Source organism: Oratosquilla oratoria, chromosome 40, assembly GCF_046742065.1.
Source record: "Oratosquilla oratoria isolate Oo_2021 chromosome 40, ASM4674206v1, whole genome shotgun sequence".
NCBI lineage: Eukaryota > Metazoa > Arthropoda > Malacostraca > Stomatopoda > Squillidae > Oratosquilla > Oratosquilla oratoria.
Window position 1 is genome coordinate 17131977 of NC_134816.1, and position 18926 is coordinate 17150902.

At 41.5% G+C, this 18926-nt stretch overlaps 1 protein-coding gene across 1 annotated transcript; it reads left to right on the top strand.

The window, feature by feature from the left end:
- The first annotated feature begins 2982 nt into the window (after positions 1 to 2982).
- Positions 2983 to 5158, top strand: LOC143020640 (uncharacterized). The gene is made up of 2 exons (XM_076177138.1): positions 2983 to 3477; positions 3628 to 5158. The coding sequence occupies exons 1-2, from the start codon at positions 3270 to 3272 to the stop codon at positions 5097 to 5099; spliced, it is 1680 nt and encodes a 559-aa protein (XP_076033253.1). The 5' UTR covers positions 2983 to 3269; the 3' UTR covers positions 5100 to 5158.
- Positions 5159 to 18926: the final 13768 nt, after the last annotated feature.

Here is an 18926-nt window from a genome sequence, read left to right on the forward strand (position 1 = left end):
AGGCTGGACTGGGTTCACCAGTATCAGTACCTGGGGGTCTGGATTGATGAGAGGCTCACCTTTCAGAGGGAACTTACCTAGCTCAAGGAGAGACTGAAGGCAAGAACCATAGTTATGAGAGCAATGACGGGGAAGGCACTCGGTGCCACGCATCGGGTCCTTCGCACATTCTATGTGCACGCAGTCCGCAGTCTGGCGGACTACGCTGCCCCAGCTCTCATAAATGTGGCGACTGCCAAGCTTGAAGACCTGGAGCCTTGCCAAAATGCCGCAGCAAGGATTATCCTAGGAGCTCAACCATCGACTAAGATCGTTAACCTCCGAGTGGAGGCTTCGTTGCCTTCATTAACATCACGGGTCAGAAGGCTGGAGGTTGACTTTCTTGCCAAGTTGGTCCAGAGCCCCAGGATAACTGAGCTGAGTCAGAGCCTTGTGACAGCTCTGGGACGGTTGGGTACTTTTATCCATTCCGATACCTGGCTGGCACAGGCGGCAGGGATCCTGGACTCCTTCAAGCTCACCAGCACTCTCCTTGAGAAAAGTAGGGACTCTCCACATCCAGAGTTCGAGCCCCCACCACCATGGCTGTCGATACCTGCAACTTTCGTTGTCACAAAGCTTCCCAGTAAGAAGAAGTTATGTGACCAGGAGAGAGTACGAGCGCAGGCCCTACAAGGCGTCCGCGCACTGTCGAGACCTGGAACGGCGGTCTATTACACGGATGGCTCCGTAGACCCCAACAGGCCTCGCAGTGCGGGATCTGCTTTTGTGACGGATGGTTTGACCTACGGCAGGAGAGTATCTGATCATGCGTCCACTCTCCAAGCTGAGGCCATAGCGGTCCAAGGAGCGTTAGAGCATGCTCTAATATCTCGAGCTGGTCCTGTGGTGATCCACACGGATTCACAGTCCTTGCTAGGCAGTTTAGAATCGACACAGCCCAGCGACAATGTACGCCTACTGACCTCCATCCTAGCACTCCTGCTGAAGCTGCATCAGCAAGGCAGGAGTGTTACGCTCAACTGGGTGCCAAGCCACGTAGGCGTCCCAGGAAATGAGCTAGCCGACGCCGCGGCTGAAGCGGCGCGCAAAAGACCCGAAATCGATGTTGTCGTCCCTCTCAGCAGAAATCAGTTGCGCCTACGCACCAGGGCTCTGAATCAGGTACAACGGTTCCTTCAGCACAGACTGGAGGCAGAGGTGTCAGAGAGGGCGAGGTGGTACAGGGCAGTCACAGACTATGAGCCCCTTGTACTTCCTTGCTCCACACCAAGAAAAGTGGAAACTCTGCTCTTCCGTCTGCGGCTGGAGGACCGTTGTTTCTGGGAAATTAAGACCAACTCCACTCCTGAGGAAAGAAGATGCAGTCACTGCCGCCACCCCGAAGCCACCCTGAACCACTACCTCAAGCATTGCCCCGCAACTGCTTTTCTGAGGAGAGGGCCTCCGACAACATCTGAGGGTCTTGTGCGTCGCCTATGCCGCCACCCTAGCGATTACGAACTGCGTCGGCTGGTGGAGTGTCAGCCCCCCCTGTAATTATTATATATACATGTCTGTTCGGAAGGGTGAATTCATAGCGATGTGCATACGTATATTGCATGCGTGTGCACATCTAATGTATGTATGAGTGTGTGTGACCAAGGACACACACGCTCATACATTGAATCACCCCCCCCCCATTTATTTCAATATATATGCTCATTGTCAGGAAGGGTGTATTCATGGTGATGTGCATACGCATATTGCATGCGTATGCACATCCAATGTATGTATGAGTGTGTGTGGCCAAGGTCACACACACTCATACATTGGATCACCCCCCTCCCCTTTATCTTACTTTATAATCACGAAGATGTCACCACTTACCATCTAATTCAGCTACATCGAGAAGGGTGCATTCACGGAGATGTGCATGCGCATTCTTATGCGTGTGCACATCTTGTGAATGTATGAGTGTGTGTGGCTGGGCCCACACACACTCGTATGTACAATCACCCACCAAACGGGCTCACAACCAAAGCCCGTGGGAGCCTCTCTCCCAATTAAACACACACACACTCTAGTATGCTCATGGGATATCATCATCATGCACATTCGGCAACCAGACACCACCGCGAACGGACCTCTCCTGAAGAACTCCCACAACGCAGTGTACGTCGACAAACAAGCTGAAACCGTTACCCGAGCTAAGGGCATCTCTAGCCTTCTCGCTCTGACGGTGTATGCCCTAAATAACCCCCCTTTCGACTGAGCATAGCCCTTGCTGGTCTGTAAAACTTGCTCAGTCGACTGGGTGGGGAGGGAACCCCCATCGTCCCGGTCTCCCGCTACTACAGCGGACCCGGCATAGGCTCGACGGATAGGCAGCCAAGGCGTTTCCAACGCTTCGGATAGGCACTAGGGCACCAGCCAACGTGGCGCTTTCCCCTTAACCTCCGTTAGGCCATTCAGGTACAAATGAGCACAGACCGTACCCATACGACCCCCTCCCTCCCTCATACCATTTCCCTCTTTTTCCTTCGTTTTATCTTTCGAACTCTGACACATACACACCACAGAACACACACACACACACCAAGCCCAGCGCCTCGGCGCAATGGGCCGAATCACAATTAGAGAAAACCGGCCTTCGGCCACCCATCCCAAACGATGGAAACTCTTGAGTCAACTCGAAATCCCCATCCAGAAACTGCTTACGAACGGCCACCAACACACCGCTATAGCAGACGATAAGATCATTGAAGAGATTGCCAAGAAGACGACCAAGAACGCCTTCGCCAAGGAAGGACTTGACGTAATAGACCCCCCGGATCTTAATGCGAAACGAACTCTGATTATATATATATAATCAGAGTTACAAAATTTTGACTTTTTTCTGTCTTTGGTCAATAAATGTTATTTTCTATTTCCTTTTATCTACAAAGTTAAGAAAATAATGATTATTCTCTTAAAACTTTGATTATTCTAGACTGGCCAGCGATTTTTTTAAACTAGCCTATTATAATAGGCTAGTTTCAATTATCCCCAACAATTCAAACAAATTCCGCACTAATATGGTGGAAAAAAAAATTAAAGAATTTTCTGGATGACTCCAGAACATTCAAAACAATTCTTTCGAAACGTTCCACAAACTTCTAGAACATTCTTGCAACGTAGATGGCAGTATAAATGCAGGGAACGTATGCTAAACGGGTCAGTTTACTTCTAGCCGTCTCTGCGTAGACAATTCGTTCGTCATCAGTCATTCCTATCTGCCTTCTTTCAGCATGGCGTCAAGAGGTTGTAAGCATCCGCCAGACGCATTTTGCTACGTCTGTGGCGAGTTTATCAAAACTAGAGCTAAAAAGTACTCTCTGGAAAGATCACCAAAAATGCGCGAGGCCTACAAAGCATATTTCGGCATGCCTGTTGGGGATCAGGACAAACTTTGGGCACCTCATTTCACCTGCGATCTCTGCAAAAGAACTCTGGAAGGTAAGAAAAAACCTATATATATATATATATATATATATATATATATATATATATATATATATATATATATATATATAATTTTATTTACAAATAGTTTATAGCAAAATTTGTTTTATTTTTATACTTATGTTTTCATTCTGCTTTTTACAGGTTGGTACAGAGGGGAAAACAGAGCTATGAAATTTGCAGTCCCCCGAATTTGGAGGGAACCAACTGATCACTCAAGCAATTGCTTCTTCTGTATGGTAGACCCTTCCAAACGTCGAGGAGGCAAAAATGCGCCTGCTATCATATATCCTGATCTTCTGTCATCCATTGCGCCAGTGCCACACTGCTCTGAGCTCCCCGTACCCACTCCTCCCATGAGAGAGCAGCAGTGTTTACAAAAGAATAGTAGTTCAGAAGAGCATGAAGACACTGATCCAGAGTTCAGAGACGCAACTGATGACAGAAATCCATACTACCCCAACCAAGAAGACATCAATGACCTCATCAGAGATCTTGGCCTCACGAAGTCAAATGGCGAGCTTTTGACGTCGAGACTCAAGCAGTGGAATTTGCTAGATGAGAGTGTGCACATATCAGGTCAGAGAAAGCGTCACCAGCATTTTTCAAGCTTTTTCACTAGTCAAGATGGGCTTTGCTTTTGCCACAATGTGACCGGTCTGTTTAAGGCAATTGGAATTACCCATAACCCCAAAGAGTGGCGACTCTTTATCGACAGCTCGTGTAGGAGCCTCAAAGCAGTGCTGCTTCATAACGGGAATGTGTACCCATCTCTTCCCCTCGCCCACTCTGTCAAGCTCAAAGAGGAATACAACAGTGTCAAGATTTTGTTAGATGCCTTGAAATATGGAGAGTACTGTTGGGAGGTTATAGGAGACTTCAAAATGCTGGCTTTCCTAATGGGTCTCCAAGGCGGCTTTACCAAGTATCCTTGTTATCTTTGCCTTTGGGACAGCAGGGATACCGTGTCACACTACCTCAAGCGTGACTGGCCACAGCGAACCGAGTTTTGTGTGGGGAAGAACAACGTAAAATGGGAGCCATTGTTGGATCCCAAAAAAGTACTGTTTCCTCCACTACACTTAAAACTGGGCCTTATGAAGCAATTCGTCAGAGCTCTAGATAAAGAGTCTCCAGCTTTCAAATTTCTCCAAGATTTCTTCCCCAAGTTGTCTGCAGCGAAAGTTGAAGCCGGTGTCTTTATTGGTCCACAAATAAAAAAGGTAATGGAGTGCAAGGAGTTTCCAAAAAAACTCACAAGGACAGAGAGAGCAGCATGGGACAGCTTTGTTGCAGTAGTTCTTGGCTTCTTGGGGAATCACAAGGCCGAAAACTATGTGGAGCTTGTTGAGACCTTGGTGACAAACTACGGCAAAATGGGTTGCAGGATGTCCCTCAAAGTGCATATCCTTGACGCCCATCTTCATAAATTTAAGGAAAACATGGGAGCGTACTCTGAGGAGCAAGGCGAACGCTTCCATCAGGATATTTTGGAATTTGAACGCCGCTACCAAGGGTCTTATAATGAAAATATGATGGGAGACTATATTTGGGGGCAGATTCGTGAAAGTAATCTACAGTATAAGCGTAAATCTAGAAGAACTACTCATTTCTAATGTGTCTATTGTCTCTCTATTGTAAATCTAGAATAAATAAATGCTATTATTGCATTATATCGTTTTGTGTTTGTTTTGTTCAAATCAAATTTCCAATATACCACTTTGTCCCTATGAGAATATGTAAATTTCATAAATATCATTATCCTGAACACAAGAGCAAAATTAGAAATGAATAAAAGTATTTTTTCATGTATTCTGGACATAGGCAATTAGGAAATAACAGTTTCAACTCAAAGACAAAACCTTTGTTACACGGTGAATTATCAAGCAGGTTGACGAACATATACACAATGAAGAGCTAGAAGCCATAAAAGCGGAACTAGAACGACTGAACCCCTACATGAAAGTTACTAGTATCATCAAGCTTCCAAACACCAAGACCATAATTAAAGCCAAGTTAGAGACTTCGATGATGGTCAAACGAAGCCTTGAGAATGGGATCCTCATGTTTAGCCAATCCTTCCCCCCACATACACTAAACCAAGAAACTTACATACACTTACCTCAAAGTACACGCTGCTACTCATACGAACATACACTCAGACAGTGCACACAACCAGCCACCTACACAATCTGCTCTAGCTGCTGCTCAAGAGAACACCGCATTAACAACTGCCACAATGCCATCAAAAAGTGTATCTCTTGTGGACAGGACCACCCCACATATGCTGCCAGATGCCCAACCAGGAAGAACCTTATCAAGAAGAAGATACAAGAAAGCAGAGAGCAGAACACTACCACACACCCCAACATGACATATGCTAAGGCAACCACAAAAACACCCACTCAACCAACATACACACCGACACCAAACCCAACAACACTAAAACACCTAACAATCATAAACACTGCTATTATACAAGCCAACATAACAGAAGCAGCAACACCAGGAACGTATCAGAAGACCCTTGACGAAATATACAAACTAAACGGACTCCCCACAGTACTAATGCCACCTTCAGTCATCAACCCCACAGCCATTCTAAACATGATAAACAACCGGAAGACATGGAGACAGAAGAACAGAGAAACAAGAGGCCACACAACACTGAACAAACAACAGAAACCGCTCAACCCACGAAGACAGAGAAAACTGAATACAGCACAGTTCCATTACAAATAATAACATCTAACGAAGACATGACAGACAAAACAATACATAATAACGTACACACACTACTCAAAAGTGGCAAAATCAAGTACATCTACACCAAAGACATGCCTGAAGAGACTATTGAAACAATGATTGACCAAGGACTAATCGACCTGACAAAAGCACCAATACAAAGACTAACAGAAGCCAAATACAAAAAAACAAGACAAGGATACTACGACATACGCAAACATAAACCAACAGATACACCACAATGGACAGTTAACTGCCAATAAACCGAACACCCATAAACACAATACACATCTTACAACATAACGTAAGATCCTGGACCATACCCAGACGACATGAACTAAGTAACCACTACACAACACACACACCTGACATCATATTACTCAACTCCATAGGAAAACACACAGTCAAACTATACAACTACAACACACACACCAAAAACACATACAACGAAGACAACGCTGGAATAGCCATTGCAATCAGACAAAACATTAAATACAAACTATTAGACGACTTTGACGAAGACATGCTCGCTATTGAAATAAACACAAACAAAGGACCCATAATCATTGCCACATTATACCTCCCACCACGCAGACCACTCCTTCCAACACAAGACATATTAAAAATAACACAGAAACCACAACCTACATACATAATAGGAGACTACAATGCAAAACATAAAACACTACAGCACAACTACAACAACCAAGTAGGAAAACATATACTCCAACTAATACTACAAAATCACCTCACCTTTCTAGGTCCAGACTTCCCAACGTACATCTCAAACAACGGTACAAGTAACCCAGACATGATTTTCACAAACCGACACCACCACCTCACATACAGAATACACCCAGGAGACATAACCTCATCAGACCACATTCCACTTCACTTCACACTATCCACCACAGCGATTACTATCCCCACACAACCCAGACTTCTTTACAAAGACGCTAACTGGAAAAAATTCAAAACAATACTGGAAACAACAACTGAAGAATACAACACCAAAGAAACACAAACCAACACACACACACAAACAAAAGACACAAAATACATAGACAACAGAATAGACGACTGGTACAAACTGATAAACAACGTAATCACTCAATGCATACCAACAACACACTACAGACAATTACCCACACCCAGAACATCCAAAGCACTAAAACAACTAATATGGAAAGCAAACACTATAAAAAACAAAGCCTTAATAGAAAACAACTGGACTCAACACACGACACAAACAATAAGACAACTACAATTTCAAATACTAGAAGAATCCAAAAGAAATTATGAAGACACATGGAACAAAATAATAGCAAATATCAAATTCAACCCCAAAAAAACAAAAGATTTCTGGAATACAATAAAAAGACTACATGGATCTAACACCAACACTTCGCCCTACATCACACACAATAACGAAAAACTACACGACGACAAAGACAAGTATGGCAAAAGATATTCCAAATCACACCACAGGAAAACGCACAATTTGACACAAACCATGAAACAAAAATACTTACATACATAACACAACATGACCAACAAACACAAACCTTACGCAAACATAGACTTAGACTAGACACTGACAACCACATCGGACAACCCATACAACCAGAAGACGTTAAAAACATAATAAAACACACTAAAAACAAAGCACCAGGACAATCAGGCATCACAAAACAAATACTAGCACACATACCTAAAACAACAATACAACTACTCACAAACATATACAACGACACACTCAGCCTAGGATACTTCCCACAAAAATTTAAAAACTCTATCATCACATTTATACCAAAACAGAACAAAGACAGCACACAAATACAAAATTACAGACTTATATCACTTCTAGAAACACCAGGCAAAATATTCGAAAGACTAATTACAAATAGACTAATGACACACTTACACGAACACGACATGCTCAATCCACAACAACACGGATTCACACCTGGCAAAGGAACACATACAGCACTAGCCATTCTATACGAAACAATAGCAGAAACACGAAGACACAACCAAGCATGCAACATCATTTCACGAGACATATCTAAGGCCTTCGACAAAGTTTGGCACGAAGGCCTTAAATACAAACTCCTACAAACACACCTCCCAGACACCATTACAAAAACACTGTGCAGCTTCCTAGACAACAGAACCGCAAAAATAAAAATAAACACATACATCGGACCAGCCTTCCCACTCCGCAGCGGAGTACCACAAGGAAGCGTACTTCCTCCAACACTCTTTAACCTATACACTTCAGATATCACACCACCTTCACACGGAAGCTACACAATACAATACGCAGACGACGTTACACAGATCATCACATACCCAAACACTACAGCAAAACAAATGCTTGCCAGAAAAACAGAACAGGAAATTAACAGAATAAACACATACGAAAAACAATGGAAACTCTCCACAAACACCAACAAATTTCAACTCCTTGCCATTACATCACGCCAACCACCCCCAATAAAGATAAACAACACCATTATACCATAAAACAGACAAGCACAAATCCTAGGCCTCACCATAAGTTCACAAGGCATACACCGACACGTCACAAACAGAATACGTACAACAAACACTACACTAAACAGACTACGACGATTTAGAGGACTAAGCACAAAGACGCAAATACAACTATATAAAACACTAGCACGACCACAATTAGAATACCCCCCGATAATCACAATCACAAGTACACCCACAAACATAAACAAAATGCAAAAACTACAAAACAAAACAATAAGAAGAATACTAAAACACCAACCCCCATATTTAGAAACAACGGAACAATTACACAAAACAACAAAGTTAGAACAAATACACACAAGACTAATACGACTAAGCAGCAACACCTGGAACAAGATACTCACTGATGACACATTACCTCCACCCCCACAGCCCACTAAAAGATCACGAGATCATAAACACTGGCCACGACTGAAAACCGTACTTGGATAATCCCCCAACATTTCCGCTATTATCCGCTAGCTAATTGATATATATACATACTCGTATGTATATGCAAATGCACACAAAAAAATAGATAAATAAAACAAAACAAAATAATAACAGGAAGGATACGTGAGATTATTAGAACTAATACGTAACAAATAGAAGTCATAAGGCACAAAAGCCTAACAGAATCACTGTCCTTCCACCTAAAAAAAAAAAAAAAAAAAAAAAAATTATATATATATATATATATATATATATATATATATATATATATATATATATATATGTATAAACTATTTGGAAGCAGGTGCGACAGCTCTCCATACTATCTTAACAGCTAGTGTAACTTAGATTAATATTCAAGGCCTAAAGCCATCACTCTTCACACCTGCTTTCAACCTATAATTTACTACTGATTGCACAATATGGAGGTAGCACTCATAATAATTCAACTTATAACGATAGAAATTAAAACTAATTACAACTAAACTTTAAGCAAAAACTACAATGAAATACAATCCATAACAACATTATTATTATTATTTACCGTTATTATAATTAGCTAGTTAGGGAATAATTATCCATGAGCATAAGTAGGATGTCCGACAATACAAACACAATTCACCATGCCCCACACTATTACACTTATTCTTTTTTCATTTTCTTAACTTTACCTTCCTCTATCACCCCCTCCCCCCCCTTACTCCCACACACTCCTACTTAACTGTCGCAATATTATTATTATTATTATTATTATTATTATGCTCATGGACTCACACACAAGCCTCGTTGCCCAACCTCCGTAGCATTCAGAACGTCACTCCGCAAGCTAAAAGAAAAAGAAGAAATTCCGGTACCCGAGATAATTCTCGTACTCTTGAGAACTCGCTCTGCCGATGACCTATGTCCCCTTAACTCTGCTGTAGATAATCATTGCCCATGCGGTCTTAGAACTTGATTACTCTACAGTAGAGGGGGAAACTTCCCTCCCAGTGTTGTGCTTCTCCAGCACAACTGGCATAGACGCGTGCGTGCTTGGCTAGTTATCGCCAGAGATAGACCTGCCCCCCCACTCTCCCGTATCGAGCATCACCTACCACGTCGAGATTCAGCCCCTTTTTACGGCTCGCGCAATGTCAGTGTATAGCCACGTTTTACATTCTTTCCGCTAACCCGTTCCATTAACCCCATCGCCCCCGTCACCCATCCTACAACAATCGCTTGACAATCACCACCCACTTAACCAACACGTATTACACAAACACGAAACACAAGGACGCTTAACCCATTGCGCTCGGCGCAATGGGTCGAGTCAGAATCCGGGACTCGCGTCCCAACAACAACAACCGACAATCACGAACTAAGGAATTATGGGACACTCTAGCCACACACAATATATACATACATAAACTCATTCCCCAACACAACGCATTTCTTCTCCTTACAGACGACACAACCACCGAAACACTATGTCAGAAACAAACCAAGGACCATTTTTCAAAGAAAGGATTTGACATTCAAGACCCACCAGAGCTTAACGCAAACAGGACACTCGTAATCACACAAGTTGACCCACATGTAACGAACCACACACAACAAGAGATCAAAGAAGAAATTTAAAGACTTGACACAAACACTGCAGTCACTGAAGTCATCACACTCCCACGCACACAAACAGTCATTAAGATCAAATTCGAAACAACACAAATGGTGAAAGACTGCCTACAGAAAGGAATCAAGATGTTCAGCCAATCCTTCCCCACACATGCACTTAGGAAAGACACATACACATACATCCCACAATGTAACAACTGTTTTTCACTCGACCACACGCGCAAACACTGCCCACACCCATTCCCATACATGGCCTGCTGGAACTGTGGATCAAAGGAACACAGAAGGAACGACTGCCACTGTGCAATACCCAGGTGCCTCCTCTGCCAGGGAGACCACCCAGCTATTGCAATGCGGTGCCCCAAGAAAAAGGAAAAGATAAAGGAAATCAACAAACAAACAAATCAACAAACACACACCAATACACAAACATACGCCTCTGCCACCAAGTCAAAACCCGCACTCCTCCCTACACCAACAACCACAACCTCAACACTTCAACACATGACAACAGTGAACACAGGCATCACAATAGCTACACTTATGGAAGCAGTAGAACCTGGCTCATTCCAAAACACACTCAACGCCATATACCAAGCAAACGGTCTCCCTACAGTAATAATCCCTCCACAAGCCATCAATACAGCCCTACTAGCAAAGACATTTCAAGACCAAACACAACACATCACAACATCTCACGTCACACAATCCACAGAACCCATGGGGGCAACAGAGCAAACACTTAAAAGACCTGCATCACCCACTGAAGAAACCAATCCCCCACAAAAACAAAGACCAACCACCAAAAACCAAACCAACCTGGGACTTCAAATTGTAGCACCAGTAACACAAGAAATACTAACAGCCCCCACACATGACACTCTCAAAACACTTATCAACGACCAAAAACTGAAAATAGTATACACGTCACCACAACAGGAAAAAGACATAATAGAGAAAATAGCCAACAACACAATCAACTTAGCCAACTACACCATACAAATAATAAACGAAAAGAGATTCAAGACACTCAAACAAGGATACTTCGACCTCCACAACAAGAACACAGAACACGAACCACACTGGACACACAACGCCGAATAAATAACAACTACACACTTCTACCTCAACATCATGGAACAAATACACATCATACAACACAACATAATACAGTGGACATTCGACAGAAGAAACGAACTCTGTAACATATACAACATAACAACACCAGACATAATACTCTTAAACTCGATAGGTACACCTGGCAGATTAAAAATACACAATTACACAGTACACCGACGAAACGACTCTAATCAAGCACAAGCAGGCATAGCAATAGCCATTAAACATAACATTAAACACAAAATACTAGACGACTTTCAAGACGAAATACTAGCAGTCAAAATTGACACAAACCAAGGACCCATAATAATAGCAACCTTATACTTACCCCCCAGACGCCCCCTCTTCCCTATAGATGACATACAAAGACTAACAAGAAAAAGACTACCTGTATACATATTAGGAGACATGAATGCCAAACATCACACTTTAGGAAACAACAGCGCGAACACCACAGGAAGACAGATAGCACAACTAATACAGAGAGGACACTTAGCACACTTAGGGTCAGACTTCCCCACCTGCATCACACACAACGGACAAGGAACACCAGACATAATACTAACAGACATCACCACTTAAACTACAGAATCACACCAGGACAACTAACCACATCAGACCACATCCCAATACATCTAACACTGGCAACAAAACCTATAATAATACCTACACCAGAGAAATACGCATTCCACAAAGCAGACTGGATAGGATTCAAGAACACACTAGACATAGAAAGAACAAAATACGACAGACAAGAGACAGAGAACAACACGAAATAAACAATACATTGACGACAAACTCAACACATGGTACACTATGATACAACAAGCCATGGACAAACACATTCCCAAAACAAAACATCAAATTCTACCACACCCAAGACAATCAGATACATTAAAACTACTACAATGGCAATATCAGCAGCTACAAACACAAGCACACATTACCGGCACATGGACACCACAAGCAAAACAAACACTACGCGACATCCAAAATCAACTACTAGAAGAAAACAAACAAATATACGACGAACACTGGAACAATGAAATACGAAAGATAAACCTACAATACAATAACACCCAATACTTCTGGACACAAATTAAACGACTAACAGGAACACCTACTACCACCACCCCTTACATCATACACAATAACCACAAGATACACAAGGACAAAGAAAAAGAACACATATTCAGACAACACTGGAGAAAGATATTCAGAATCACACCAGCAGAAAACGCAACATTTGACATGGAACATGAAAGAACAATCACAGCACATGTACAAGAAATACAAGATGACATTACCCCTCTCAATTTAGCTGACATGAGACGACTCGACCCAGACAACACACTCACAAAACCCTTTACACTAGATAACGTCAAACAGATAATAAAGAACTTCAAAAACAAGACACCTGGACAAACAAAAGTAAACAAAATAACACTAACATCCCGGACTCAACACTACAATTACTCACAGAAATCTTTAATGAAACATTCAGCATGGGATACTTCCCCGACATATTCAAAACAGCTACACTAACATTCATACCCAAACACGGAAAAAACATCACAGACATAAACAATTACAGACCTATATCACTACTCGAAGTCCCAGGAAAAATACTTGAAAAACTCCTACTACAAAGACTACTCAAACACTTACACAATAACAACCTAACAAACGAAAAACAACATGGATTCACAAGAGGAAGAGGGACACACACAGCCATAGCCACACTATACGAAACAATACCCATAAGTCAACGACACAACCACGGATGTAACATAGTATCACGAGACATAACAAAAGCATTTGACAAAATATGGCACACAGGACTTAAAATACAAAATACAACAAACACACCTCCCAGACATACTAACAAGAACACTCTCCAATTACCTCGACAACAGACAAGCACAAATACGAATACACCAGTATACAGGAAAACCCTTCAACATATACAGTGGAGTCCCCCAAGGAAGTATCCTTTCACCAACACTATTCAACCTCTACACACACGACACCCCCAACCCGACACACGGAGTCACACACGTACAATTTGCAGATGACCTGACACAGATAATCACATACCCAAGTAAAAAAGGCAAAAACATGTTAGCACTAAAAACAAGCAGAACAATAGAAAACATAAACACATATGAACAACAATGGAAAATACAAACAAACACAACAAAATTCCAACTACTAAACATATCAACACAGAAACCAGCAGAAATATGGACAGGAGACACACATATACGCAAACAAAGAAACATAAAAATACTAGGATTAACACTTGGAAACAAAGGCCTACAAACACATACAAACAGAAAAATACAAGCAGAAAAAACATTACAGACACTAAAACGATTCAGAAACCTTGACACCAAACTACTATTAAGACTATACAAAGTACTTGTACGACCTCAACTAGAATACATACCAATAACAACAATCACATTAAAACCAAGTCAATTCCAAAAACTACAATCAATACAAAACAAAGCACTACGATTCGCCACACACTCCATACCCCCATACCTTAACACAGTAGAAGAACTAAACATACAACATAAACTCGAACCACTTAACACAAGACTTCATAGACTAGCTTACAGAACATGGAACAGACTTACAATAACAAACCCAGAAATAGTACAAAACAGCGAAGACATAGACATAGAAGACGGACACGATCACAACTGGTGGCCTAGAGTGTCCCCTATCATAAACGGCCCTCCACCCGAACCTAAATACATACTTTAAACACAAATAAACATAAAAATACATCACTATCCTTCATTGTTCTACTAACCATACTAACACAACTAACAATATAACTACTATTATACTAACATTATTACTATTGTTATTAAAAATTATAACACGTGCGAAATAAATCGCACGTGATATCATACAATCAATGAGTATGGTAATAGAAGTCACTACCCTCCCCCAACATTGTAATGCAAAATAGACCATAAAAATCACTAGCCGTCATCCCAATGGGATTAAAAAAATCATACTCATTGAAGAATGAAAAAAAAAAAAAAAAAAAAAATGCATACATGTAGAAATTAAGACACCCCCACCATAATAACGCTAATAAAAAGAAAAGAACAAATAATAATATAAAATATACATATATATATACCCCCTCATAATTGTTTTCAAAACCTATATTAGGTAAAAAAAATAGTCGTATACATTTTTAGAAAAAAAATCTACATTAACGTCAAAACTAACAAATTAACAGCCAATAACAATCAAAAAGACAACTCAAGAAGAAGAACAGACGATCCAATCCTGCGGAAGATGGACCAGCCTCCAACCAACTTTAAGAACAACTTGGCATAGCTTCATAGCAAACAAAATATATATATATATATATATATATATATTTATATATATATATATATATAATTATGTATGACTAAAGCAGCAAGTGGGTCTGCCCCACACCTGTTATAACTATAACTTCCTTCCATTTCCTCCTTTACTCTTTTACACATACACACCCTCCCCCCTCTCCTCCCTCTTACCTATCCTGTCTATAAGTAAGTATGCTCATGGACTTGCCGAGCAACCTCTGAAGAGATAACAACGTCGCTCTCCCGGTATTGCCCAGTATTTCGAAGAACAAATTCCCAGCACCCGAGTTATTCTCGATTCTCCGAGATCTCGCTCTACTGGATGTTATTGCCATTGCCATTGCCCTTGCGGTCTGAAAACTTGGTCTGTTCTGCAGTAGAGGGGGAAATCCCTCCCGGTCTCGTGTCTCTTCGACACACCCGGCATAGACGCGCGCGTGCTTGGTCAGTTCTTACCAGAGATAGTAGCCGTCCCCCACGACTCCTGCGCCGAACCGCTCCCCCCCGTACACGCAAGCGACATTGTCAGTGCAGTCGCCGAGACTTCCCATTCGCTAACAATAACTAACGTTTCCTGCCTCCCGCCACCCGCCCTTACAACAATCGCTCCACAATCACCACCCCTTTATACGACACGAACCACAAACAAATACACTAGAACACGAGAACGCCTAACCCATTGCGCTCGGCGCAATGGGTCGAGTTAGGATCAGGGACTTACGTCCCACTGGTAACCGACAACGCACAAAGGAACTCTGGCCAAAAAAAAAACATATATATACACAAACTGATACCACAACAGAACGCATACATCCTACTCACAGACGACACAACAACCGAAACACTATGCCAAAAGGACACCAAGACATTCTTTTCTAGCAACGGATAAGACATACAAGACCCCCCAGAACTCAACGCCAACAGAACACTAGTCATCACACACATAGACCCTTATGTTACAGACCACACAACAGAAGAAATCAAACACGAAATAGAAAGACTGAATCCCAACACCCACGTTACACAAGTCATCACTCTTCCACGCACCAGAACAATCCTAAAGATTAAATTCGAAACAACACAAATGGTGAAAGACTGCCTCCTCAAGGGACTTAAGATGTTTTCACAATCATTTCCAACACATACACTGAAACAAGAAACCTACACATACATCCCACAATGCACCAACTGTTACTCACTTGAACACATCCGCAAACACTGCCCACACCCATCCCCATACATGGCCTGCTCCAACTGCGCATCCACACAACACCGACGAGACAAATGTACATGTGTTCTCACAAAATGCCTACTATGCCATGGGGACCATCCAGCAGTTGCACACCGCTGCCCCAAGAAGAAAGAAAAAGAAAAGGAAATCAGACAAAAACAACAACAGACACAAACCAATACACAAACATATGCCTCTGTCACTACATCAAAACCTGCACTCCTCCCTACACCAACAAACACGACCACATCACTTCACCACCTCACAACAATAAACACAGCCATTACTCTAGCCACCCTAATGGATACACAGGAACCAGGAACATTCCAGAACACACTTAACACAATATACCAAGCCAATGGCCTACCCACAGTCATCATCCCTCCCCAAGCCATCAACACACAACTATTAGCTAAAGCCCTTCACAACCACACAAAACCCCTCATAACACCTACCGATATACAGACCACTGAGCCAATGGAAACAACAGAACAAACACTGAAGAGACCCGCACCAAACACTGATGACACTAACCCCCCACATAAACGAGCACCTAACACTGATGACACCAACCCCACACAAAAACGAACACCAAACAAACCAAACAGCCTGGGCCTTCAACTTGTAACAACAGACACGGAACAGATACCATCAGACCCCACACACGACACTAAAAACACTAATCACCAACCACAAAATCAAAATAATCTACACAATACAACAAGAAGAAAAGGACATAATTGAAAAAATAGCCACAGACAAAATAGACTTAACACACTACAACATTGTAAGAGTTAACAAAACAAAATTCAACAAACTCAAACAAGGACACTTCGACCTCCACGACAAGAACACAGAGCACGAACACCACTGGACATACAACGCTGAATAAACAACTAAAGTACACTTCTACCTCAACACCATGGAACAAATACACATCATACAACACAACATAATACAGTGGACATTTGACAGAAGAAACGAACTTTGTAACATATACAACATAACAACACCAGATATCATACTTTTAAATTCGATAGGTACACCAGACTAAAAATATACAACTACACAGTACATCGACGAAACGACTCTAACCAAACACAAGCAGGAATAGCAATAGCCATTAAACAAAACATCAAACACAAAATACTAGATGACTTTCAGGACGAAATACTAGCAATCAGGATTGACACAAACCAAGGACCCATTATTATAGCGACGTTATACTTACCCCCCAGACGCCCCCTTTTCCCTATAAATGACATACTGAGACTAACGAGAAAAAGACTACCTGTATACATAATAGGAGACATGAACGCTAAACACCCCACACTAGGACACAGCAACGCAAACATTACAGGAAGACAAATAGCACAATTAATACAAAGAGGACACTTAACACACTTAGGACCAGACTTTCATACCTTCATTACACACAATGGACAAGGAACACCAGACATAATACTAACAAACAGACATCATCACTTAAACTACAGAATCACACCAGGACAACTAACTACATCAGATCACATTCCAATACACTTAACACTAGCAACCAAACCCATAACAATACCTACACCAGCTAGATACACATTTCACAAAGCAGACTGGACAGAATTCAAAAACACACTAAACAAAGAAAGAACAAAATACGACAAACAAAGACAAAGAACAACACGTAACAAACAATACATAGACGACAAACTTAACACATGGTACACTATGATACAACAAGCTATGGACAAACACATTCCCCAAACAAAACACAAAATACTACCACACCCGAGACAATCAGATACATTAAAACTACTACAGTGGCAATACCAACAACTACAAACACGAACACAAAACAACAGCGGCACATGGACACCACAAGCAATACGAACACTACGCGACATACAAGATAAGCTACTAGAAGAAAACAAACAACTATACTACGAACATTGGAACAATGAAATACAAAAAATTAACCTAAAGTACAATGACACCAAATATTTCTGGACACAAATAAAAAAAACTAACAGGAACACCTACTAGCACCACCCCTTACATCATACACAACAACCTCAAGATACATAAAGACAAAAACAAAGAACGCATATTCAGACAACACTGGAGAAACATATTCAGAATCACACCAACAGAAAATGCAACATTTGACATGGAACATGAAAGAACAATCACAGCACATGTACAAGAAATAGAAAACGACATCACACCTTTTAACTTAGCTGACATGAAACGACTTGACCCAGACAACACACTCACAAAACCCTTTACACTAGATAACATCAAAAACATAATAAAAAACTTCAAAGACAAAACACCTGGACAGTCACAGATAAACAAAATAACACTAACATACCAGA